At 41.9% G+C, this 25,383-nt stretch overlaps 1 protein-coding gene across 7 annotated transcripts; it reads left to right on the top strand.

The window, feature by feature from the left end:
- The first annotated feature begins 232 nt into the window (after positions 1-232).
- On the top strand, positions 233-24,445 carry IP6K2 (inositol hexakisphosphate kinase 2). 7 transcript variants are annotated; one of them, XM_075096063.1, is made up of 6 exons: positions 233-329; positions 16,768-17,066; positions 19,155-19,377; positions 20,153-20,328; positions 21,649-21,824; positions 23,662-24,445. In XM_075096063.1, the coding sequence occupies exons 2-6, from the start codon at positions 16,865-16,867 to the stop codon at positions 24,157-24,159; spliced, it is 1,275 nt and encodes a 424-aa protein (XP_074952164.1). In that variant the 5' UTR covers positions 233-329; positions 16,768-16,864; the 3' UTR covers positions 24,160-24,445. The 7 variants fall into 7 exon arrangements, with proteins under 7 accessions (XP_074952164.1, XP_074952166.1, XP_074952165.1 ...); XM_075096065.1 differs by having other exon boundaries at positions 279-483; XM_075096064.1 differs by having other exon boundaries at positions 286-549.
- Positions 24,446-25,383: the final 938 nt, after the last annotated feature.

Genomic DNA, 25,383 nt, shown 5'->3' with positions numbered 1-25,383 from the left:
GCTCTACCAAGCAGGCCGGCCATCCCCACCCTCCCCACGGCTTCTGTGGGAAGGGACGTGCAGCAGGGCCGGGGACAGTGACGGGGAAGCCCCGCGGGTCCCAGCGCTGCCGGAGCCCGGACACCGCCACCCGCGCCGGCTGCCCTAGCAACAGCGGCGCTGGCGGCTGCCCAATCAGTGCGCGGCAAAGCGGGCTGAGCCAATAGAGAGCGGGCGGGGGGCGGGGCATGCTGGGGTGGGGGAGGGCGAGGGCCGGCCCCGCGCGGCGCCGCCATTTTGATGTCTGAGGAACAAAAGAGGCGAAGCCGCTGGTGCTGGCCTGACATCAGGTAACGGGCGCGTCCCGCCGCTCCTCCGCGCCTGCCGGGCGGGTCGCTCGGCGCCGCGGGCTCTCCATAAACCCGCCGCCGCCCTTCCCCGACCCACATCCCCTGGTGCGGCCGGTTCTGAGGGGGTCGTCGGGGACTGCCGCTGGCTGGTGAGGTGCGGCGGGGCCCTTCCTTCCTCCCTCCCTCCCTCCACAGGCCCCAGCCCCGCCCGTCTCGGGAGGTCAGTGTCCGGGCCGGTGGGGGCGGGGGCAGCCGGCTGCCCGCTGGGGATGTTCGGCGGCAGGTTCGGGCGTGTGGGGGGGCGGCGGCGGGGGTGGAGGGCACTGCCCTGTTTTCCCCCCGGGGCTGAGGGATCAGCGCTCTGGCCTGGTACCGCCCACGGGGGTGCGGGTTTGTGCGAGGGGGGGTTGTGTGTCGGGGGGAAGCGACAGCAGCGTTACCAGAGGGTCGCCTCTAGCACACCGCATCGCGCGTCCCGCCTCGCCTCGCATACCGCCCCCCCCCCCCGCCCCCGCCCCCGCCCCCGCGGCTGTGCAGGGCGACGGTGGGGGGCACCGCTTTGCCCCGGCTCAGCGCGGGGGGGGCCGCAGTTAGGCGGGCTTAACGTGGCTGGTGACCCCGGAGCTGGTTGTCGCCCCTTGCTGTTACTCAGCAGTTCTCATCTGTGTGAATCATAAGACATTGGTTTTCTGTTGTGCCTGGGTGATGGATGTGCTGCAGGTTTGACGACTGTTTCATACGCTTGGTAGTATTACAAAATGAAAAAAAGGGTGCTTCGGGAGGTCTTGCATAATTGGACGTGCTGCTCACGCATAACCTTTTTCTGTGTAAAGGGGAAACGCAGGGTGATGTCTTGCTATGAACTGTTCCGGACATCACAGATTTATAACACCTTGTTAACGTGGTTTGGGGCCTTCAGGCTTTTAAACAGAAACGCTTACGGTTTAAGGCTTTGGAAATCGGCATACTGATTAAGAAAATAAATGTTATCGTTGTTGATAGAATAACAGCCTGTTTGTAGTTACACCCTGATATTGATATGTCCTTGGCCTTAATTCCACTGTGAAAATTATGCATGTTTAACGCTGATACCTTTCCTGATATATGCCAGAATTTAATTGCTTTATACTTTTAGACTTTTTTAAAATTTTTTTTTAATTGATGTAGTGCCTTGTGTGTCCCACATATCCAGGTGTTTTAGAAACACATCCAGTGCCCATGTGCTTTTTTGGACTCATGAGCGTCTAAGGGGGCATTTCGGTTGTCAAATGTTGTAATTAGAATTTTGCTTTACTGTTTAGTTCTGGAACATTAAAGCTAATGTGAGTTTGTCTTACCTTTTCGGTCAGGTGGTGTATTATTGTTATTCAACTTGTAATAGTGAAGTGAGGGTAGAGCAGTTCAAATTTGACACTTGACAATTAAGGTCAGGGTTATTTTGGCTTTTGAATGTATAAGAATTGGTATCTTTGCCCATAACTGCTTATATAAGATAAAGATAATTTAATGTTTTACAAAGTTTTTAAGTTGAAAATTAAGTTGAAATTAATTTGCATGTTTTCAGGACTTAAGATAACATTAAGGAATAGAAATTGGGTTTATATACATGTGCATCCACACGCAAATATGCATATTTGAAAAATGGACTGATTAATTTGTTTACATTTGGCCTGTTTAGCATCTTCCAGCTTGTTATACTTTAATCAAGGAAAAATTATAATAATGAGGAATGAGGAAGAACCCAATGATTTAACTGCCAGAATTCAGGAATATTTCTTCAAAGAAGAATAACCTGAAATGCTCACAAGTGTATCCTGGTTAAGGGTTGCAGGAGGCATTTCAAGGAGGGATTACAGCCATTCATATGTACATCTTTGTAAAAACTTCAGACTTTAAACTTGGCCAGGTAGCTTTGAATAAATTTATTTTAATTCCTTTAACTGAAAAAACATTTTGCTACCTTTTCTGTCTTTACTGTTTATACCTTTCTGAAGTAATAATCTGTTATCTTGTTTGTGGTACTTTGGTCATACAAGTAATGTAAGCTTTATGTTGCTGTTTCTTCTTGAGGAAAGGTAGATCAGACCAATCATAACCATGTGGTACGGTAACTTGGGAAGGAGCTGGAAAACTGGATAGTGGTCAGTCATATGAATGCTGGGCTTTGTGCTCTCAAAAATTCTTTCCCTACCAGTTGCTTGCAAGGAAGACTTCAGATTTGTCAGCAATGCAGTTTTGAAGACACAGGATGAGGACAGACATTAGAGAAAGAAACTCCTAGCTGCCTGTCATTGGGTGGGCTTCCAGCCAGGTCACTGGTATGGTGGTACTTCCATTGTTCTCTGATCAGCTGGGGAGTGTGGAAGGATATTGTGGGGATGCTTTTTTCTTTTAAAGGGTAGGGGAAGGGTGTAAACCTTGTCATAACTAAGGGTGCCTCAGTCTGTCAGCTGTGGTGCGAGGGACACATGTCTGCTTTTTTGGTTTAGGAATAGGTGGAAGCAGGGAAGTACATGCTGTCAGGTTGATGATGAAAAACCTACTTTACTAGCAACAGAAATTCCACACGGAATTGCATCTAAGAGGATAAATTAAATAGTCATTCTTAAAAATGTTTGATTCTTTATTCTCTGAATAATTTTAGTGAATTGAATTACATAAGGTCTGGGGGAATTCTGGAGTAACTGGTATTAAATGTCATTTACTTTAGATGATTCTCATCTGTTGGTGTTTGGAAATGGGGAGACAGCTGAGGTGTTTCTCTGGGAGGTCAGGAGTGCTGCAGTTCCAGATCCAGAATAGGCAAAACAAGTGTCTTCTCGGTAACACTTCTGATGCTGCTCTGCCTGGGCAGCTGTGATTTGAGGGGGAAAGGCTGGGGCAAAGGCAGGGTTTTTAAGTGAAGCATGATTTGTTGTGGTTCATAATGCTAAGCCGAGGTGTAGCTTCTTCCTTTTTGATGTAGTTCATTGGTTTCCTTAATATTTCTGCACCAATGCTTGAACACAGAACTTGTTTAATGGGTAGGAATGTATTCCAAAAGTTCAGATACTGCATCAAAATATTGGAAGGACAGAAACTGAGTTGCAACTTAAAATTTTGACATGAATGCATTCTGCTGCGCTAGCTGTACCCAGAAGTGTGGGGGTAAGAGTTAAGCTGTGGAGTTTGAAGCTTTATTAGGCTGATATTTTATATTCATAACAATCCTTGTATGTCTAGTGTGCATGGGCTAGAACCATTATCTGAAAGTGTCCAGGTTTTTACAGTGGTGTGTGGAAAAACTTGCTGCCTCTCATTCAGTTAATCCACTTATCAGTTTTTGAATTTGCTGATGCTTAGCTTGTCCCTGTTGGCAAGAAGCTGCGATTGGTCTCCAGGCAACGTAGGTCCGGCTGAGCATCTCTGTGCCTTGCTTGAAGAGATGAAAATTTTCCATTGCGGGGAGAGGATTTTTCCTCTCTTGCTAATTCTTTTATCTGGCTTACTGTCTTGCACAGGGTTACTGTATCTTTGAAACAATATAGGGATAGATTTCACATACTAAGAGGCTGCATTTTAAAGTATAACTGCAGATGTGCATTTCTATAGCTTTCGTTAGAAATACCTCATTATGATGTTATTTTTGCACCTTTCATAATAACTACTTTGTTTCAAAATAATTTTCTTCCCCCCTTTTGCAAAAAGCTGTATGACACAATATCATGTGCTGTAAATAGCTAGAAATTTCTCTTCCTGCAAAGCCTGACATACTGTAGACATAATAGAAGCAAAACTGTTCAAATGAAGGTCTAACATTGGTGGGTTGATTAATAAGGTGTTCAGGAGCTTGAAATCATCACTGAAAGCTTTTGCAACTTCTTGACTGTGTGGCACTATGTCTTTGAAATCCTGGCTGTGTCTCAGAATGATAGGCTGTTTTAGAATAGGTTAATGATAATCTTTGTAATAGGTACAGAAAGTACTCTTTCACTCTACTGGTTATCAGATGTTTCACATGCAGTCTTTGACCCTGTGTCTGGGTTGCTGGTGCATATGGAAGAGTGTCTACTGGAGACAGTTGGAACCTGTTAGTGCCCAGTTTTGCATTGTTCTACTACAAAAAGAAAAGGCTTGCTCATAAAATGGTATTGGCCACTGAGAGTCTTGCTTAAGAGGACAAACTGTGCATGTGCCATGATGAATGGTTGGGCAAGGGACTGCACAGGTGGTGTTGGTCTGGAGCTCTATATGTGCTCATCAGTCAGTTAACAGACCAAACAGAATGGGTAAGTACTGAGTTCATGCAGTAGCCTTTCAGCTGTACTGCCTCTCTTCATCCCTGTCTTCTGGCCTGCTGTGTTGACATACAAAAAGTTGGAAGGAACTGAAAAAAAAAAAAAGAGCTGGTTAATGATGCCTCAGGTTGTTTAGACTTACAGTGAACAAGCTCAAGGAAGAAGATAAAATCATTTAGGCTATTTTTCCTCAGAAATCCACACTTAGAAAAAGCAGGAGTTTGGGGGGTTTATGCCAGAATCTGTATTAGAATAAGCACAGCAAAAAAGTTGATTTTATTTTCTTGAAGCACAGAAGGCTTTGAGCATACCCAAATTGCTGTGCAGTGCTGGGGTGCAGAAATTTTCTGCAGTGCTTGAAACCTTATCAGGAATTGTGGGTGCTGCCTAATTTTATGCTTATGGAAGATGACCTCTTCCTTTTAACATTTGCTCTTGTTCGTATCTTTTTCCAGAAGAATGTTTTGGATATATGGGGAGAATGTGATGGCAGTTGATTTTTCTTTTGTTAGTGACGTCAATTAGATTAATGAAGTTCCATGTTAGAAAGGTGAGGAGTGAAACTACTGACATGATAGACATAATCTTGATGTCTCTGAGGTGTTAGCTCTTTTAGAAGATGCATTAAATTTAACTGAAGATACGAGGTTAAATTGATGGATGGATGTGCTCATACTGAAATAACTAGCATTGTAACTGGGAATCTGTTCAAGCTAACTTAGGAAAAAAATTGCGTCTGGCTTAATATAACCAGTCAGTTTTCTGAAGACACATCTGAATATTAAAGTTGAGGGTATAGTTCTAGATGGGGACGGAACAAAATGTTTTTGGAGAATCATTTCAGAATTAATGGAAACAAGTAGTTTCAAGGATGAGGGATAAGTGAAGTAAATGGTGATGGGATGCAGTGAGTTACATGGTGAGAGGAGGACTGTCTCAGAGTTCTGTTGAAACAAAACCTTTCTCATATTTAAACGTAAATGCTGAATGGTGATTTTCTGTTCTAAAGTGCATATAATGATTTAACATCACTATGCACAGTTTTCTTCCAAAAAATGTCTTTCTAAGCTTGACTTCTTGACTTTTTTCCTGACAATATGCTGTTTTTTAGAAATACAGAATTGGAACGTGAGCACAGTGTGGATGGCAGTGCTGTATTGCAAATTTTTTAAGAGAAAATGGGTTTTTGGCAATCATCCTATCTGAGTCTTCCCTTTTTGGTTAGTGATGGTTTCTCTTTGAAGACAGTTGTGCAAACCATGCTTGCTTGTGCTGTAGAGTCACTGGCTGCTATAAAAATTGCCTGTAAAGCAACAGATGTGTTTAAGGGAGTAAGACTTACTATAGTTGTCCCATTGGCTGGGCTAATAAAACTGGCTCTTTTGCATCATGAAATATATTTCAGCCTGGCAGGGGATGAGAGCAATACAGCCAAGCTCCTGTGAAAGTTTCCTTTTATAGATTACTGAAATTGAGAAGATTTTTTCCAAGTAGTTTTTTACTGCTTTTTGAATATGTAAACTGTATGAGATTAAAATGGATTAATTCTTTTACAGTGATTATTATAGTGAGCCTGTAATTGGCTGCAGATGGTGTACTATGAGATCACTGAAAGATGAATCACGTAAATCTTTTTAAAAGCGTTTTTGAAGTACTGTGCAGGTGTGCTTGTACAAAAGGTCCTTGTCCCTTTTACTAGGGAGAAACTGTGCTTGAAACGAGTTACATTTACCGGGGAAATATTGAATGACTTTCCCCTTGGTTTTGTTGTGCCGTATCAGTGTCTGTCTTGCAAGACTCCTCTCCTGTCCTTACTTGCTCACGGTCAGTCTGCTGCAGTTTAGCAAGAAGCCCAGTGAAATTGTTCTTGTGTATTTTGGGGGTTTGAACTTCTATAATTGCTCAGTCATCCTGGAAGTAGCTATACATTCAAGGTCTTAAGACCCAGTTATTTTCATAACTCTTTTTAGGGAGAGAGCATGCAGAGGTCACTGAGTCATATCAACTCTTCCCTTAAGATCCAAGTCTGCGTTTTGTTACCTGATTTGATATGTGTTTTCAGTAGTTTGAAATGTTTTGAAACATAAATACTATTTTAAAAGATATGTTAAATGTGTCTCATGAACTTGAGCTGTTCTGGAGTGGTCCTGTGCACCCTGTTCTAGGTATGTGTGCTCAAGCAGTGGGGTTGGACAAGATGTTCTCCAGGGGTCCCTTCCAACTCCTACCATTCTGTGGAGCAAAAACTCCCATCTGTCACGATCATCTGAAGTCTTTGACCTACACTTGAAGAATTATAGGTAAAAATGTGGATGGGCATTTCGGGTCTGATGAGTGTCTCCTTCTGGGCTACTTTTTGACCAGTTTATACAAAAAGGGATTAAGCTTCATTTTAAGTATATTGGTAGTGTAGTTGAACATAACATAAATGGAATGCATTAAATATGTAACTGTGTGTTTTGTGCACCATTCTTCCTGTAATAATTTATAGATAATCTTTGTTTTGTGCTCCTCTGGAAATTTTTGCTCAAGGAGTTAGGCTCGGTTGTAGGATTTGGGCATCTAAGCTTAAATTTAACACTTTTATCCTGCAGGCTGCTAGTGCTTGTGGTTTAAAAGGTATTAGGGATTGGGATTTCTGAAGGGAATACAGACAGAGAAAATCATTGTGTAGTTAAGTACATGTGACCTTTGAACAGGACTTGACGGTTGTCCTCTCGAGCAACTTCTCATATGTGGCAAGTTGGTCACAACTCAAGGGCCAGTCACAGAGACAATGTTCTTTTACTGAGTGGCTAGAAATATTGCTAAATTCAGGGTAATGAGAAGGGCATAGCCTTGGATTTATTTTAATCTTAATGCTAGAATTTCCGGAGTTGTTGGTATCTTGAATAACACTTTCATGTGTGTAATCCACACAAGTTAGCTCTTGCTATCATGTTTTCAGAAGATTAAAGGCTGAATGCTATTTTGGCTTCTCCATGACAAAAAGCAGTATTGTCTTTTTAAAGCAATTGGTGTTTTTAGCTGCTGGTGCTAGAATACTGTTTTAGGATGGATTCATTTCTTAATAGGAAGTTTAAGTAGCTTAGTTTTGGTGGTTCAGGTTTCGTAGTTTCCATGGCATTTTTACTTGGAAAAGAGGCTTGTTCTTAAATTACAAATCCCTGGAAAAACTGCATGGGTCAGAATTGCATGCTTTTTTCTGGCTGAATATGCTTAGTAACCTGTAACTTGGCTTTATTTTAGTTCTATGGAGATAAAATAGCTTGTCTTGAGAGGTGAAACTCTGGCATTTCTCTAGAGCTTTGTGTATGTAGTTAAGTTTACAGATTACAGATGGTGTAGGGAAAGCTGAAAACTGTTGCTTTTGGGGATGTTGAAATATTAGTTGTACTAAGCACGTAACCTCCCCATTGCTGTTAAGAAATTGCAGCTGATGGGTTTCTGTGAGTGCTTCTGTTAAGAAAAAGCTAGAAGCTCTTGGAGACCCCCTCAGTTACTGCCTTGCTTTCCCCAAGGCAAAAGGATTGGGGAACTGGGTTTCTCCTAGTAATGTAGAGCTGGTTTAAGGAAGATAGGGATAATTATTGTGCTTGAAGAACAATAATAGAATGTTATGCCACTTCAGACTTCTTTGTTTGTAGTTTAGTCCCGTAATAGTTATGCTTAAATATATGAATGTTCCATAATTCTGAGTTTCATCTGTTAAAGTTGTATTCAAAAGTCTGTCTAATGTTTGCTACCAGAGGTGGCTCTGCAGCTGATGTTAAATTTACAGGTGTAAATGCATGTCTTACACCTGTGTAGCACTGTTTTTCTCATAGTAGCTACTGCTATGTTTGGGTTATTTTTAAAGGAAGACAAAACTAGAACTCCATGTTTAGAGAGTAAAAGGTGGTAGTATAAAAATGTTGCTACTTTTAAAAAAATTGTGCTGAAAAAGTACACATTTCTATACAACTGTCAGCATCTGAGTGCATAATCTTTCATTTCTGTATTATAGAGAACTCCTACTAGGAAGGCCTGATTCCCTCTTTACAATAAGTGATCTCTACAAAGGGTGCTGGCTCACACTCTTGAGTTCACAGTAGAACAAGATCTTGAGCATAGCATTTGGCAGTCCTTTGCCATTGTAGCTGATGTTGGACTGTCCTCCCTCTGTTTTCAGTGGAGGGGACAAAAGGTCTAGAAGAGTAGTACTTTCAGGTGTGACATACCTGGCCTGAGGTCCTCAAGAGAACCTTGGGCATTTCCGGGTCCTTTACTGCACTGTAGTTTTAAACTACCTAGAGGTTTTTTGAATTATTTAGTGGTTTTGAAGGTATGTTAAATTGTTAAATGTTTACAAAAATGTTGAAACTTTTTAAAAAAATCCCAAACCCTAAATACTATTTAAGCTGTGTTTGGCTTGTGATGTGCCAGTGATAGAGGAGCTCTGGCATAGAGCACAGAATTTTCTTTAATGCTGGTGGGTGTTACTCAATTTTATTGTTAAATTCCTCCAATAATACAGCAGGAAAAATAACGTACAACTTTTGATGCAAGGAGTTCCTCTAATTGGTATGGAAAAGGACAAGGGCTCCTACTTTAATTTATTGAACTGATGAACAGATACTTTCCACCTGATAATAAGCATATATTCTTTTTTGGTGGGAATCCTTTGGTCAGTCTAATGTTAAAAATATGATTAGCTTTCTACTGACTGCTATCCAGTTAGTTATGTCATGTTCCCAAAGGGTTTTGCAAGTATGTTTTGTAGAAACTTAGAATTCTGAGTTCCTAGATTCAGTCTGTTCTGTGTGATTAAGTAAATCTGAGGATTTTTTCTTATCTGGAGAAGTTCTTTTTTCCAAGCTATAGCAACATGTTGCTGCAGTTACCAGCCATTTAATAAAGACAGATTAAAAAGAACTACTCTGTATCAGCAGTTCTAGCAAGCAGGTGGTTTCTTTTATTAGTCTAGCCCAATCACCCTACGTTCAGCAAGAAAAATTTGCACTTTTCTTGCTTTGCTTTGATAGACTTATTACTACAGTGCCTGACTCCCATCACCCTCATAACTTGCCAGTGAAGGCTATAGAAAAAGTATTTCTGCTTGGAAAGGGAGTGCACATATAGTCTCAATACGTAGGTGTGGGGGAGTTGGTATTTTACTCTTGGATTTGTAAGTGTTCCTGCCGAGTATTTTTTAAAAACCTCATGCTTACTCATTGCCAAGTACAAGTCATGTGGAGATAACTTAATGATTGTTACATTGATTTGCTGCAGAAGAGCTTAAATAACCTTGACTTGTGTGGAAATGTGAAGCTCAGCATCCTCTTTTGTGTGGGTTTTTTTTTTTGCCATCACAACCACTTGGTTTAAAGTCATACTTAATGAAAAAGAAGGGTTTTTTCCCAGTCTAGTCTTTCTTTTAAAGTAAGCTCAACGGAGTAGTTTTCCAAAATACTGTATCGGTCTGCGTATTTCCAAACATTAGCCAGATTTGTCAGTGAACGCTCCAAAGACATACAGCCTGTCACTGCCTCGTGTCATATTTTGTTCTTGCCTTTAGGGAAAACAGAAAATGAGATGGCTAAAAGGTAATATGGTCACCTGTGTGATATCTCCCCCCAACTTGGTGCTGTGGCACTGCCCCTCTTCCCCCTACAATATTGAAAGCTATTAAGTTTGCTGTAATGAATTTGCATTACTCATAGTTTAGGGGAGAGTTCTTTTGTGAATGCACTCTTGTACAGAAGATAACCTTTTTCCTTAAAACTAGTTACTGCAATAAGTGTTTGCTTCCTGTAATCATAGAATCATTAAGGTTGGAAAAGACCTCTAAGATCATCAAGTCCAACTGTCAACCCAACATCCCCAGGCCCCCTGAACCATGTCCCTAAGTGCCATGTCTACACGCTTCTTGAACACCTCCAGGGATGGTGACTCTACCACCCCTCTGGGCAGCCTGTTCCAATACCTGACCACTATTCCAGTAAAGAAATTTTTCCTAATATCCAATCTAAACCTCCCCTGACACAGCTTGAGGCCACTTTCTCTTGTCCTAACACTAGTAACTTGGGAGAGGAGACTGACACCCACCTCACTATAACCTCCTTTCACGTGGTTGTAGAGTGATAAGGTCTCCCTTCAGCCTCCTCTTCTCCAGACTAAACAATCCCAATTCCCTCAGCCGCTCTTCATAAGAATTGCTCTACAGACCCTTCACCAGCTTTGTTGCCGTTCTCTGGACATGCTCTAGCACCTCAATGTCCTTGTCGTGAGGGGCCCAAAACTGAACGCAGTATTTGAGGTGCAGCCTCACCGGTGCCAAGTATAGGGGCATGATCACTTCCCTACTCCTGTTGGCAATGCTATTCCTGATAATCATGCAGATTTAAAGCGGCGCTTAAGGCTTTTTCGAAAACCTTACTATTCATATGAGTACATTATTATGCAGGCTCTGCATTTCTACCGTAATGAGAGGAAAAAGGTAGAAACCATAGCTTTTATTGCTTAAACTTAGGTATATTGTTACTATTGACGATACAGAAGGCTTCAAAAGTACCCTAGCGTGGGACTTGCATTCTGTTTACAGGTACAATGCGTCCTTAAAGTTAGGAATCTATTAAAACAGTTGTGATGAATGAACACAGGTCTTTTTTCCATTAAGAATGAAAACGTCTGTTGTACAGGGCTTGCTTCCTAATTGATACGCAGTTCACCTTTAAAATGTAATTTTGTATTTCTGATACTGTTCTAAGGCAGCTGACAGGACACTAGAGAATTTGAGTATCTTTGTTCTAGTCTTAAGAACTTCTGGAGCAGAACATACCACAGTAACCTCAAATCATGAGCCAAGCAGCAACTAAAGTGAATGTTAGAAGCATTTCCTTACCGATGTTAGACTGGGCAAATTTGCTAATAAAATAATGTTATGTTTAGAGGATACATGGTTCTCATCAAAATGAATCACAAGTTGTGCAAGAACTTTGAGCCTGAGCATGTTTAACATTTCTAATATTTTTGGTATTCTGATGTTGCATCATCTGCTTTGTATTTTGTGTTGATTCAAGCAATGTACCTTGCTATTTGTAAAGAAACATAATACTTAAAATGGAGTGTGTAGTTTAGTCACATTAGGACTTGTAAAATTCCTGTAGGTTCTTAAGTGTGTTTATTCCGCTTTGGTTGCGAAGGGTTGTTCTCTTTGACCATTGTAATGCCTTAACAACTCAGACCTTGAGGTACCTTTTCAGTTTTGCGCACACAACAGGTGGTGGTGGGCTCTTGCAAACATACCATACACTTTCCACATTGATATTTGGATGTTTGTGTGTCCTTTCTTAGCTAGTATTCATGTCTTCCTGAGGATTTTCTGGGTTGAAGCAGCTTTCTGTTTGGTCTCTGGGTCACTGATACTTTTTTCTCCTGTTGTGTGGCTGTGCTAGTCTTCTGTTTCCTTGGAACCTTGGGAAGGGGCTTAGGCTTGGTTCAGCAGGGTTATAGTGTCCTGCAGCAGCTCTGCTCTGCAGGTAGCTACCCTGTCAGCTTCCCCTTTGCACTACCCAGAGAAGTGAGAAAAGGACAGGCAGCAAGCTTTGCTGCGTTATTTCTGTCACTGTAAAGCTGATTTATGGCTATTTGGAGCTGCAGATATTGACCATGCAAAGTAAGAAGTCTGGACTTGAGAGAACCCAGAACAGATAGCTTAGGTGGGTGGATCTGCATCGTTAGTTCTGCTATTGCAAAGTTTTGGGAAGAAGTGCTGTTTTTGAGATTGTTATGAAGGAAGGAGCTGCTGCTTAGCTGAGAGTTCTGCCCTCCAGAGGATGTGTTTGTTAATGCAGTTACGCATGGGGCTAACTCAAGATTATGTAGTGACATGGAATACCTTCCAAAGAACGCTGTCACCTGAGATTAATATTAAAAAGTCTGAAAATAAGAGTTCATTGCGGTATTGTTTTGATGGTCGTTGTCACATGTGAATAAGATGTCTGTGCATGTCACTTCTGTTTTACAGAGTTGGGTCTTAAGCATCTTTTGCTGCTTACTGTCAGAATGACATGGCTCAAGCTATTGTTACTGTGTCTAGACAAGTTTTTATTTGCTCCCTTCAAGTTCTGTCAGATTTTTCTCTTAAAATGCTTGACATGTGAAGGAATAGTACATCTGCTTTTTCTCCTGATGTGTCCTTTGAACAAAAGATCTTAACTAAAGGCACTTAAAAGCATGTGGGAGGGAAAGGGCGGGATACGATGAGCTTGTGTTTGGTATCTGGGAAAACTGCTGAAAACCAAGTGTTCTGTGCCCAAAGAGCACTGAAAACAAGCTGGGTGTCGAATCAGAAGAAAGGCAGTGAAGAACTGTGTTGTGTTTATGCTGGTCAACATCAATGCACTTGAAGCTGTTGGTCTTAGCTTAAGTTTTTATTTCTAAGGAAGTGGAACCAATTTGACATACTTGTGAGGTTGTTTATGGAGGTAAGGTGCAAAGCATTTCTGATGGGCATTACAATTGTGCTCCAGGTCCTGTTGTTAAATGAAGTGGCAAGGTTCTGCAATATTAAGTAGTGCCAAAATGACAAATCCTGATTGTTTGTAGCAGTAATGTTAAAGCATGCAGCAGAAAAAAACCTTAAGATCTTGCTCAATTTTTTTGCAAGTGAGAACAGCTTCATTGGCTGAAAACAAATTTAGTTTATTAGGTAAACAGTGCTGCTTGTCTTGAAAGGATAAAATACAGTAGTTGTTCAAAGTGCAAACTAAAACCTCTGGATACATAAGATTAAATTATTGAGAAGATTGTGCAGGCTTGCTGCTGCCTTCTTGAGCACTGATGCTCAGTTCAAGTCATATGTGCATTATAGGTTTGTAAGAAGGCAGTAAATTATTTTGCACAAATAAGGCTCTTGGCTAAAGGCTTTACAGCAAAGGGACCCTTGCTGACACTCTGCTCAGCAGTCTTCCTGCACAGTCTTATACTGCATAGCAGAATTAATACAGCTTTCCCAGCAGGGGAACATACTACAGAAATCTCAGAGTAGAAGCAGAACATGTGGGAGCTGCACTGTAGTTCTGGAAGATAAAAACAGAAGGAGAGCGTACTAGTGTGGGTACAGTAAACTCATCTTTACTTGTGTGAGTTTCACCCTTTATCTCTGGTAGATTCACATTTGCCTTGTGGTCATACAGACTGGGTATACTGTGTTTGACTATGTATAGATGTTTCTAACACTACTCTCTTAAAAAAGCCAACACTCGCTAAATATTTAATAACTGATATTTTTGTAATATCAGAACTATAAAAAGCTTGCTTTGTTATCCCGTGAATAGGATGTTACACAGTGTGATGTGCTGCCAGATCTTACTTTTTCAGGAACAGTGAAGTAGCATGAGTAGTCCTGTCCAATTCTGTGCTTGGCAATTCCATTGCCAAGTGAATGCGGTGCACCATGTGCAAGTATTGTCCAGACCACTTGGGTATACATGAAAGCAAACAAGTTGAGCTGCTCTTAATGAGCTCCCTGAAGATGTGTTGGGTAAACAAGATGTTGTGCATTGTCTGTGGTGGAGGTGCTTTTTGCTTAGTAGTAATTTCTACAGCATAAACATTGACAAGGCTTAACTCCTGATGCAACTCTAATGCAGTAGGACTAACTCAGGTGTTTGAGGCTAAGGGATGTTGCAGGGTAGTTTCTCAGTTTGAATTGCTGCAGCTGCCAATTAGTGTCTCTGCATCAGGGGTAATTAGAAAGACAGCCCTGTCAGAATGGTAATGTTGTCTTGGAAGGAGTGGCTCTTGTAATGCTGAGGTACTGTGATGCTATTAGGAGTGTGATAGTGTTAGAACTGTTATGACTAAAACTTGTTGCTTTGGGGGAGTCAGGCTTCAAGACAAGAAGCGCCTAAACAAATCTATGATGACGACATTTGACCTTAGAAGAAGCAGATGTTCAGAACCATAAAGATAAGGAAATGCAGAGCAGAACACTAAACCAGAACAGACTGGATGGTGGTAAAGCTCTGTCACCACAGGATCTTGTACATGCATAACCGAGCCTCCCAGTGAAAGCTGGCACTCTTCTGGCTTTCCCTGGGAAATTCCGGAGGACTGGAAGCATTGTTGGCTATAGGAAATTTTGATGAAAACTCCAGAGACTTGTAAAATCATTGGTGCATTATACAAATGCAAACTGATGCTTAAAATTTCTCCAATAGAAAATGAAAGCAACTCTGTCACAGCTGTACTCAGGAACTGATGTGGCTCGCTGAGCATGCGTTTGGTGAGAGCTTGAAGTTCGTTACATGTCTGCTGGTAAGCCAACTTGTAGTCGCATCTAAGGTGAGGAGCACTGTGGCCCTGCATGGAGTGAGTGGTACTGCGGAGAGGCATCGAGCAAACCCGTGCCTCCAGAGCACCGGCAGTGCCACCTTCTGACTGCGGCAGCTGCCGAGGTGGGTGGGACTGCCTGGTGTATGAGGTCAGACCGGGGTTCGTGGCTTTCCGCACTGTCTGGGCACCGCAGTGTGGCTCAGCTTGATTGTAGTTAAATAAGTTTTTGGAAATGGCTTGTGTCCAGGATGGAACTGAGAGGTTTCTACCTGTGTGTCTCTAAGCTGTCAAGTTGTTGATGTTGAGGTAGATGAGAAACTTCTTTGGGGGTGCAGTAGCTGCATTATTAAAAAAATACTAGGAAATTAAAAGTAGTACAAATAAAGATGGAAAGATTACTGATTTTGCTCCAATCTTAAAACATAACTAGAGTATCAGAAGAGAGTATTGTTTCTGGGAAATACTATTCCAGATTAAATTTTACATACTCTTGCAGAGGTGGCCCAAGCTTCGTTTTCTGTATTAAATACTTGCTTAAAAAAAAAAGCTGGTAACTTTTTGTCAAATATTGCTCTTGCAAGAAAGGGGGAGGAGCTAACTGATGTGTAGCGAGTAAAACTATTGACCTGTTATCCTTAGGCACAGGTAAACATTCCAGGAGCTGGAGTTCGATTGATCGATCTGTTTAGTAGTTTAGTTGTTTCAGTTAATGCCCTTAAGTACAGGGCAAGCTGTAGGTGTCTGTAGTTCTGTAGTGCCCCAGCTTTAACCCGGAGGTCTCTGCTTTTCCAGTTAATGTAAAGCTGTTAAATGTCTAAGGAGGACAAATAAAAATAGACCTGTGACCTAGAACACTTTGTAGTCTCTTTGAATTAAGTACATTATTATTCGTGTAATGATCTTCAGACAAAATAAGTACGAGGTTGTTTTTAGCTTCAAAAAGTTAATCATTAAAGCTCAGGTATAAAATCAGAGCAACTCGACTTAAAAATTTACTGGAAAGTAGAGACCAAGACAGCCATGTTTTGGTTTTTAGCTTTGCTCCTTTAATTGCCTATTGAAGCGCAAGCTGTGTAAAAACTGAAGGCTGGCCATACTGAGCGGTGTGTATTCACAGGGGTGCAGTCCTTTGGATGCAGGGGGCACAAAATTCCCTCCCTTCTGCTGTCTTTATGCAAAAATGTGTTATTGGAAAATGGCTTATTTGCAGCATGTGTTTCATCTATAAAGTTAGCGTCTGTGTAACATTTTAAATATCTGACATGTTGTGAATAAACCGGTGAAACAAGCGTGCTGCCTGGACCGGGGCAGGTCTCCGCGATTGCTGTCACTGTCCAGAGGGGAGGAATTGTGAGCTGCTGTAATAACCCATTTCTCCGGCCGGCCCGGGCCCGGCGCTGCTCACCGCTAGCGCGGGCGTCGTTGGGAACACTGGTGCGCCTGGCTCTGTGAACAGACGCTGGAGGGCGTTAGGCGTAGCTTGACATAGGACTCGCCAGGACTGACCGCGAGTGGCTTTTACTGAAAAGAAAAGCCGGGAGTTTGAGCTGCCGCTCGCCCTCTGACCAGCGCCGCAGTGCGCATGCGCGGACGAGCCGGGCGGGGCCAGCGCCCCGCCCTGCTGCGGCTCCCATTGGTTGAGGCGCGCTATGGGGCGGGGCTGCGGCGTGCCTGCCTGGCTGCGCCCCGGGGTGGCCTGCAGTCGGCCGCCTCCCGACGGCCAGCGGCGGCTGCTGCGGCGCGCTCGGCTCTCCTCGGCTCGGCTCCGCTAGCGGCGGCAGCTCTCAGCCTCCCTCACCCTGCACTGAAGGCCCGGCGCTCTCTTGTCTTTGTTTCCACAGACTTTTGAATCGGCATAAACAACTTCAGGTGTCGGAGGCTTCTGGCTCTGAACTGCCTTCACTACTGCTGCCGCCTTCTGTCTAATGTGCTACAAGGATGAGCCCAGCATTTGGAGCTATGGAAGTGGAGCACTATTCCAAGGGAGTCCTGCTCGAGCCTTTTGTCCACCAGGTTGGAGGACACTCCTGTGTCCTCCGGTTTAATGACAAGACCATCTGTAAACCCCTTATTCAGAGGGAGCACCAGTTCTATGAGACTCTTCCAACTGAAATGCGTAAATTCACTCCACAATATGAGGGTAAGTTACCAAACCATAGGATGGTGTTGGGCTTTTTCTTTCTGTAAATACAAGTGTGCTGTGCTCTCTGTTATCTCTGAAATCTCTTCTGTGTGGAAGAGATTTTATGGTTTTCTTTTCATGTATTTTGATGTTGTCTGAGGCAGGCTGTGGAGATGCAGGGTGGAAATGCTTGCCAAGTTGGTGTTTGGGCTGACTAACAGCATTAGAGTAGAGCAGCTCTGCTGGTGATAGCCCATATATCTCCCTTAGGCACAGGTAAGTAGCTAACAGCTTGTGAATGTTTTCAGTAATTCTCTTCTGCTTTTTCTGTGAATTTTTTTTTTTGTGCCACTTGTTTAATGTTTGCTTCCAGGGATTTGGTGAGATTGATTGACAGTGTTTTGTGTAAGCTTAGTTGTGGTCTCTTGTTTTTGGACTTCTCCTCTGACTCTCATTTTGATCACAGTAAATACATGTCAGCAAGGTGTCTTGTTGAATATTTGCAGTGTTGCTTATGCCATTAAGGAAATAAAAATTCATGGCGTTTAGGTAGGCAAGGATTAAGTAGCTGTGATGAGGCTGAGTCAGGTGTTATGTAGGAGTGGAAATTCCAGTTCTCCTAAGGATTGTGCTAGTTAACAGAAACACTTCTTTCTCTTGACTATTGTGTCAACTGGTGTCTGGTGATTAATAAATATGTCTGAAGCACTTTTTTAGATGGAGTTGCTTTTTAAAAGCTCATTGATTTTTAACAACCATAAGGGTGATGAAGTTTTGCATACTGTTTGTGAAACTGGCGGAAGACTTCAGAGGAGGTGTTGCAAAGTTATGCTCCCTGCATGCTTACAAAGATTTTTTGACACTTCTAACTAAAGTTCTGTTGGACTGGAAGAAAATGTGATCTTTGAATGATACTTCTCAATGTAATAGAACAATTGTACTAGTGTATATGGATTTGTGGGGAGGGATATAGGGGTAAGGGCCTCACTTGGTCCATCTTCTGTTATTTTTTTCCAGGATAAAGCCAAAGGCCATTTGCTAGCTGGCTCCCCCCTTTTTTCCTGTTGTCCTTTCCTTTGTGGCAGCAAGACTGTCAGTCAGAGCTTCTGTGCTCCCTGCCCCAGCTACTGTAGGTCTCGGAGCCAACTGCCCAGCTCAGAAGTGCCAATCTCTCGCCGAGACCTCTCCCCTCTGGCCTAGTGATGAGCTGCAAGAAAGAGAGAGGACTGAAAAATAAGATTAAAAAACATTTCAGACAATTGTTACGGCTTCAGTAACTGCTGAAACTTGCTAATGTAGCACTGAGCGCATCTGTGTTAAAGCGTTCCACTAAGACTCTTAAAATGCAATGCAGTGCTCTAGAGACTATTGAGGGGAGGATGAGAAAGTGCTTTCAAGGTTCACCATGCTTCTGTACAACAAACGTATTTGTTTTGTATTGCATTTTTGTTACTTATTTCACAAGATTGCTGCATACCCAGTATCAATAAAATATATTCTGAAAAGGAGAAGAAAATGTATAATTAAACATGGTGATTAAGTGGAAGATTTTGGACTAGTTTCTATTGTAATGTGACATTTTCCTTGTTTTGCTCTACTTGCAAATCTTTTCTTTCCCCTGGGGATCTAATAACCAAATCTTGTTTCGATAAGTGCTTTTTGCTTTGCTGTCATGCAAAACTTAAAGCTTTTGGTGTCGGGGATTTTTTGTGCAGGTCATTCTTGACTGCAAGATGTTAACAAATGTTTTACATCTCGCTTAGGGTCAGACCAGTCAGGTTTCCTAAACTAATAAAAACTTCTATTAATTGAAATTGTCTCCTGTTATTATTTGATTATTTCTTGACTGCATCAGAGAAAATAACATTTTTGTATCGTTGTTTTGTCAATATGATAAATTGTCTTTTGTGAGGTGTCATTTTTGTCTAGATCTTTTGATATTTGTTAGGTTGGCAGATGAGGTTTGGCCTGTGGCAAGATAGAAACTAAGGACGAGGGTAAGAGAAAAAACCAAAAGTTGCTATATTCTTAGTGTAAAATCATGTATTCTAAAAGGCTCGCTTGTCACTTCAGCAATTCATAACTGTGTGTCCTTTCTCTCTTCAGGTGTGGTGTCAGTGAGCTTTGAAGAGGATGAAGATGGAAACTTATGTCTAATAGCATATCCATTAAATGGGGACCATGATAACTTAGAAAACTTAGATAATTCTGACTGTGAACCCAAAAGTAAACTATTGCGATGGACTAACAAAAAGACAATGTTGTTAGAAAATGAAAAGATATCTAAGGAATGGGTCCGACAGCACAGGAAAGAGGAAAAAATGAAAAGGTAAGTTTGGTAGGGGAACTGGAATCAGAGCATTGAAACATAACAGATTTTGCTGTCAGACCAGGATCTGGTCTCCAGAATTCCAGTGAATTCACTGGAATTCTGGACTTTCATTTTCTTGTTTTTTTGTTTTTTCCTCTTCAGTGCAGGCAGGTTCAGTAGCGAAACGAATATGTCCTCCCCCCAGTAGTGTGTTTGAATCTTTTCAGCATTTTTTTGCTGTGTTCAATTGAAAAAGGATTCCCAATGTTATTTTTGTCACTTCCACAAAAAAGAAAAAAAAATCCACCTGCAAAAGCACAATAGTTGTATAAAAACAAAACAAAAATATGGTATATTTCTGTAGGAGTCCTGCTTTATGCCTGTTATTGACATTTTTCCCCTTGTTCATCTGTGTTATTTGTGCCTGCTGTAAACTGAACTGTGATGTGCTAAAACCAATGATGTTAGCAAAGGATAAATCTTCCTTGCTACTTCTTGCATTACATCTATGGAAATAATTCACATAGATAAAGAATATAAAAATAGAATTACTGCACATTTTGTAACGTATTTGGCTATATGCTAATTTATATTAATGTGGAAGTGGCTTTATAAAAGTTGAAATATTACTGATGGGGCACTTGTACAGTTGTACAGAAAGCAAAATAAAGCTTATGCTAGCTGTTAGTGAAGATGAGCAAAATAGTTTGTAAAGTTAAATCCACTGACAACCCCTTTAAAGTGCTTATTTTTCTACTTGACCTCTAATTTATTGCTTTTTTCTGTTTTCTAGTCACAAACTGGAGGAGGAATTTGAGTGGCTGAAGAAATCTGAAGTCTTGTATTGTACTGTAGAGAAAAAAGGAAATGTCAGTTCACAGTTTAAACACCATAATCCTTGGAGCATGAAATGTCACCAGCAGCAGTTACAGCGGATGAAGGAAAATGCAAAACACCGGAATCAATATAGTATCCTTTCCTGACATTAACTCATAACAGTGGAATGAATAGGGTTCTGCTTTTTATTTCTTAAATATGCCAGATAGAAGTACAGTGCAGGCTTAACTGCAATCAAGTCTCCTGAAGCCATGACTTATTTGGTGACTTTGAAGGGCTTGCCAGCAATTTCCAGAGCACAGGCTTTCCAGCATGTAATAAAGTAGCTAGGCTAGGAAATTCAGATAACTTAATTCCAATCTACAAGCTGTGGGTTAGTGGAAAGGTTTTACAGCATACTGTGTTTGGGATCTTCCACAAAAACAATCTGCTAATGTAAGCTTTCAAAGGAGAAGAGTTTTGTTGCTTTTTGTTACTGTTCTGGTATTAGTGATCTTAAACTAGTGTCATCTTTTGCTCTTCAGCAACTTCTTAATGTTGCCTTAAATATAGAGACGATTCCAATAGCTGGATTTGTTGACTTCTAGTAGTCTGTATTCAGTGAGCCTTTTTGATAAAGAAAAGCTGAATGTAAACTCGTGTAGGATTGGAGTGTGAGAAACACAAAAACAGCGACCAAATCTCTGAATGCTGAAGCACACTGGTTTTGAGCTCTGGAACTGTAGGCAAACATCTCCACCCTATGCATTCTGTGGAAAAAAAGACCTTGCTGTATGCAGGCTTGGATGCAACCAATACATCCTGCAAAAATATTAATATCTATATACTTGGGTAAACAAATTCCTCATGTGTGAGGAGTTTTTAGTGAATGGATTACTAGAACATATCTGACTAATAAAATTGTTCAAAACAATGGCAAGCATTTCATGGCTGGTATCCTCACCACTTCACTGTAGAGGATTATTAAATCATCTAAGAAGTGTGTGGTATCTCTGGAGCAGTATTACTCCAGTATTACTGTTGTAGTATGGTGCAGATGTTCTGAAATGCTTTTTAAGTTCTCTGTTAGTGGTGTGAAAATGCTTCACTTTTTCTGAATGGCAAATGAAGCACACAAAACCTCTATTTCCCATAAGAAAATGTCTCTTGCTAGACAGGAAATACTTCATAATTCCAAGTCTGTGCCTCAGATGCCACAGTGTGTTTCTGTAGGACCCCAGTTGCCCCCCTCCCCAGATGTGGAAATTCACCTGTGCTCTCTAGAAACCAGTAAAACTGGAACTAGATACCTCCTCTGCTTTATGTCAAGTTTACGTAACTAATTTTTGATAGGCTGCTATATACCAGGCATGTTTTGGGTATGCTTAAAGTTAAGACTATGGCTATTAAACCTGTGATAATGGTTTAAAAACCTGTATTCCTCATTGTGAGGGTTGTTCCTTAACTAATCAGAATTCATTCTGCTGGAAAACCTAACGTCTCGCTATGAAGTACCATGTGTGTTGGACCTTAAGATGGGAACCCGACAGCATGGAGATGATGCATCAGAAGAGAAGAAGGCTAATCAGATTCGCAAGTGTCAGCAGAGTACATCAGCTGTTATTGGGGTCCGTGTTTGTGGCATGCAGGTGAGAAGAAAATTAATTATGAGTAGGGCAACAGACGCATTTCTGTTAGTGGGGTTTTTGGATTAGATAGTCATCCCACGTGATGCTATCCTTGAGGTCATAGGGTTGTTTAGGTTGGAAAAGACCTCTAAGATCAAGTCCAACTATTAATGTAGTGCTGCAACTCCACCACTAAACCATGTCCCTGAGTGCCATATCTACATGTTTTTTAAATACCTTCAGAGATGGTGACTCAACCACTTCCCTGGGCAGCCTGTTCCAGTACTTGACAACCCTTTTGGTGAAGAAACTTTCCTAATATCCAATGTAAACCTCCTGGTGCAACTTGAGGCCATTTCTTCTTGCCCTATTGCTTGTTACTTGGGAGAAGAGATTGACACCTACCTTGCTACAACCTCCTTTCAGGTAGTTGTAGAGAGTGATAAGGTCTCCCCACAGCCTCCTCTTCTCCAGACTAAACAAACCCAGTTCCCTCAGCCGTTCCTCATACGACTTGTGCTTCAGACCCTTCACCAGCTTAATTTCCTTCAGTGAGGGGAATGAGGTTTTTGAGTATCACTTACCAGTTGGAGGTGGCAGCATCTTCAGGAGTAACCTGCCGTGCATGTTCCACATCAGTGAGAGTGCTCTCTGAGCACAAAGTCTCCTGCACAATAGCAGCAATTCAAAAGTGTATAGTAAAATTACTGATTTGATTTAACATTTCAGGATAGTGTAGGAAACAATTAAAAGGAGGGTCTGCCAGTACATTAATTTTGAATAAAGCATGTGGAAAATTGCCAGAGTATTAAGAAGCAATCAGTTCTGTCTTGTTGACTTTGAAAAGCCATAGATCTTCCACTGCTTAAAGTAGACTTGTTGCGAAGTACAGACAAGAAGTGGCTTGGTAAATGTGGTAGGACTTGTGGTCAAATAAGGAGATAGAGTTGCATGGACTTTCACCTGAGGTTTTTGTTTACCTGTTTCTGTATTCCTAGAGTGACAGAACGGAAACAACTTGTTTGTATTTGAGGCTTTTCTGAAGCCTTTCTCCTGCCATCCATTATTATTCCAGGAATGCTAGCAGTGTTTGCTAGGACTTATTCCACAGCATGACTATTGGCATGTTTGGTGTTCATCTCACTATTTAACCTTGAAAAACACAAGGCAGAAATGGAAGTGTGGGAGCTACATTTTGAACTACAGTGTGCTGGGATTTGAGCGGGGCCTGCTTATTGTTCACTTTCTAGTATAGACCTGTGCTGAAAAACAAGGAACTTTGGAGGCACCTGCAATCCTTATTTCACCTAGATGTTCAGGCATTATTGAGCTGTGTGGTGTGTAGACTACTCTCCTATAGGAAGGAATCTTCCTGCAGGATAACCTCTGACTTCTTTAAATACTGAGGATTATGTGGCATTATATAGGAGCCTTTGCTGTCACTTAGAGCTCAGCATTGTGGGAATTGACTGGTATGCTTGTGAGCAGAGGCAGGTAACGGGCTGAATGAGTGGTTCAGTACAAACTGTAGCTTGACGTTGGAGATCTTGGCCGCAGATTTCCTCGTCTCACTTAAACTCTGCATTCTTACATTCCTGGTGGAAAAGCTCAAATCTAAACTGAAGGAATTTTCCATTTCCTCCCTGCCTCCGAGTTCCATAGGCACTGCTAGATCTGTTATTGTAACCATGTGAGAGCAATTCTGAGTAGTATGTCATCTTGTAAAAGCTTTCTGCAGCCTGTTGTTTTGGGTTTGTTTTGGGTTTTTTCCCCCTTTCCCCTTCAAGGCTTTGCGTCAGTATTACCAGCAATTTTAACTATGCCTTTTCTCTTGTCTTGTGTGTATTTGTATGTGCAGGTCTACCAGGCAGGCACTGGCCAGCTCATGTTCATGAACAAATACCATGGAAGAAAACTCTCAGTCCAAGGATTTAAAGAAGCACTTTACCAGTTCTTTCATAATGGCAAATACCTGCGCAGGGAACTCTTTGAATCTGTTATTAAAAAACTGACTGAACTCAAGTCTGTCCTAGAGAAACAGGAGTCTTACCGCTTCTATTCAAGTTCCTTGCTGATCATTTATGATGGAAAGGAAAGGCAGGAAGTTGCTGTTGACTCAGACCCAGAGGACTTAGAGGACCTTTCAGAGGAGTCTTCAGATGAGTCAGCAGGAGCATATGCCTACAAACTGACGGCTAGTACTGTTGATGTCCGTATGATAGACTTTGCCCACACGACCTGCAAGTACTATGGAGAAGATAGCGTGGTGCATGAGGGCCAAGACACGGGTTACGTTTTTGGACTTCAGAATTTAATAGATATTATTAAAGAAATAAGAGACGAAAGTAGTGAATAAACAGTGTGAATGCACATCAGTAGAAAGCACTATCGTGACTCTTTGTATTCCAAAATTATTGGCCACTTTCTGGTGGTAGGAATCTTTACAGGCTCTGCAGGGATGGTCCCGGCAGAGTCACACTTGTTCAGAGGGCATTTACTTAAATTGGTGCTGGACCTAGCACTGGCAAACTTGGTATTCTTATTTATTTTAACTTTCTTAAACATTCCGTATTTGATTACTCAGATACCTCTGTTACCCCTGTGTGTATACGTTCCAATAAAATTCTTTTCGTTCATTTTAAGTTATGCTTCTGTGGTTGCTCGTGACTGAGCAAGAGAAGCTCAGAGATCTTTCTGGGGGTGTAGTGCAAGAGCAGCATATAAACAGCAAGGCTTACCTGCGTTTTGAAATGGCGTGTGGCATAGCACATCTGTCCTGGGCCTCCCGTCAAGAGTGATGAGGAAGTCCAACAGAGCCACCAGGCTGGCCAGGGGCTGGAGCATCTGCCCTTTGAGGGGAGGCTGAGGCAACAGGGCCTACATAGACCAGGGAAAAGATGGCTCAGAAAGGCCAAATGGCAGAAGGTTGGCTGAGAGACCGCTGGAGGTCCCTTCCAACCAGAATGATGGTGTGACTTTAAGTGAGAACTTGTCTCTTAATCTCCAACAACCTACATCCTGTTTCAGGGTCTTGTAAATAGATCTCATGCTGTGTAACCCATTTCTAGAGAGCTATGACTTTTTTTAAATCTAAGCTGAGTCAAAACATGCATAAAACTACAGGATTAGCTGCAATGGCAGTGACAGTGACTAGGGGAGAGCTGCAGAGCCTGAAAGATATCCTAAGCAGCTTAAAATCTTTCTTTGGACAAATAGATGGGAAGGAAGTGTCAGAAAGTGAGAGGACAGTGAGTAACTGAAATAAAAATAGCAGAGTAACTCCAAACCGCTGGCTCTTGTTTTAAGAGGAACATTTGTTTATGTAACCATTTTCAGATAAATTATTTTTCCCCTTGAGAAGTTTGTAAGTCATTGTGACAGTGCAGAAGAACAGTGGGCGTGGAAGTGCTGAGGGAAGTGTGGGAATGTTGCTCCTAACAGTTGCCCAGGATAAAGCAGCAAGTTTATGTAGAAATGAAGAGTCAGGGGGGGTGGGGGGAGGTGATGCCAGGATCATCCTGCAGGCACGTGGAGGAGAGGTGGGGTGTACCAGGAAGGCTGCAGGTCCGCTGGTGGAAGG

This window comes from Phalacrocorax aristotelis, chromosome 6 (genome assembly GCF_949628215.1).
Source record: "Phalacrocorax aristotelis chromosome 6, bGulAri2.1, whole genome shotgun sequence".
NCBI lineage: Eukaryota > Metazoa > Chordata > Aves > Suliformes > Phalacrocoracidae > Phalacrocorax > Phalacrocorax aristotelis.
The sequence above is the reverse complement of the archived record's forward strand: the minus strand, read 5'-3'. Positions and strand labels throughout refer to the sequence as shown.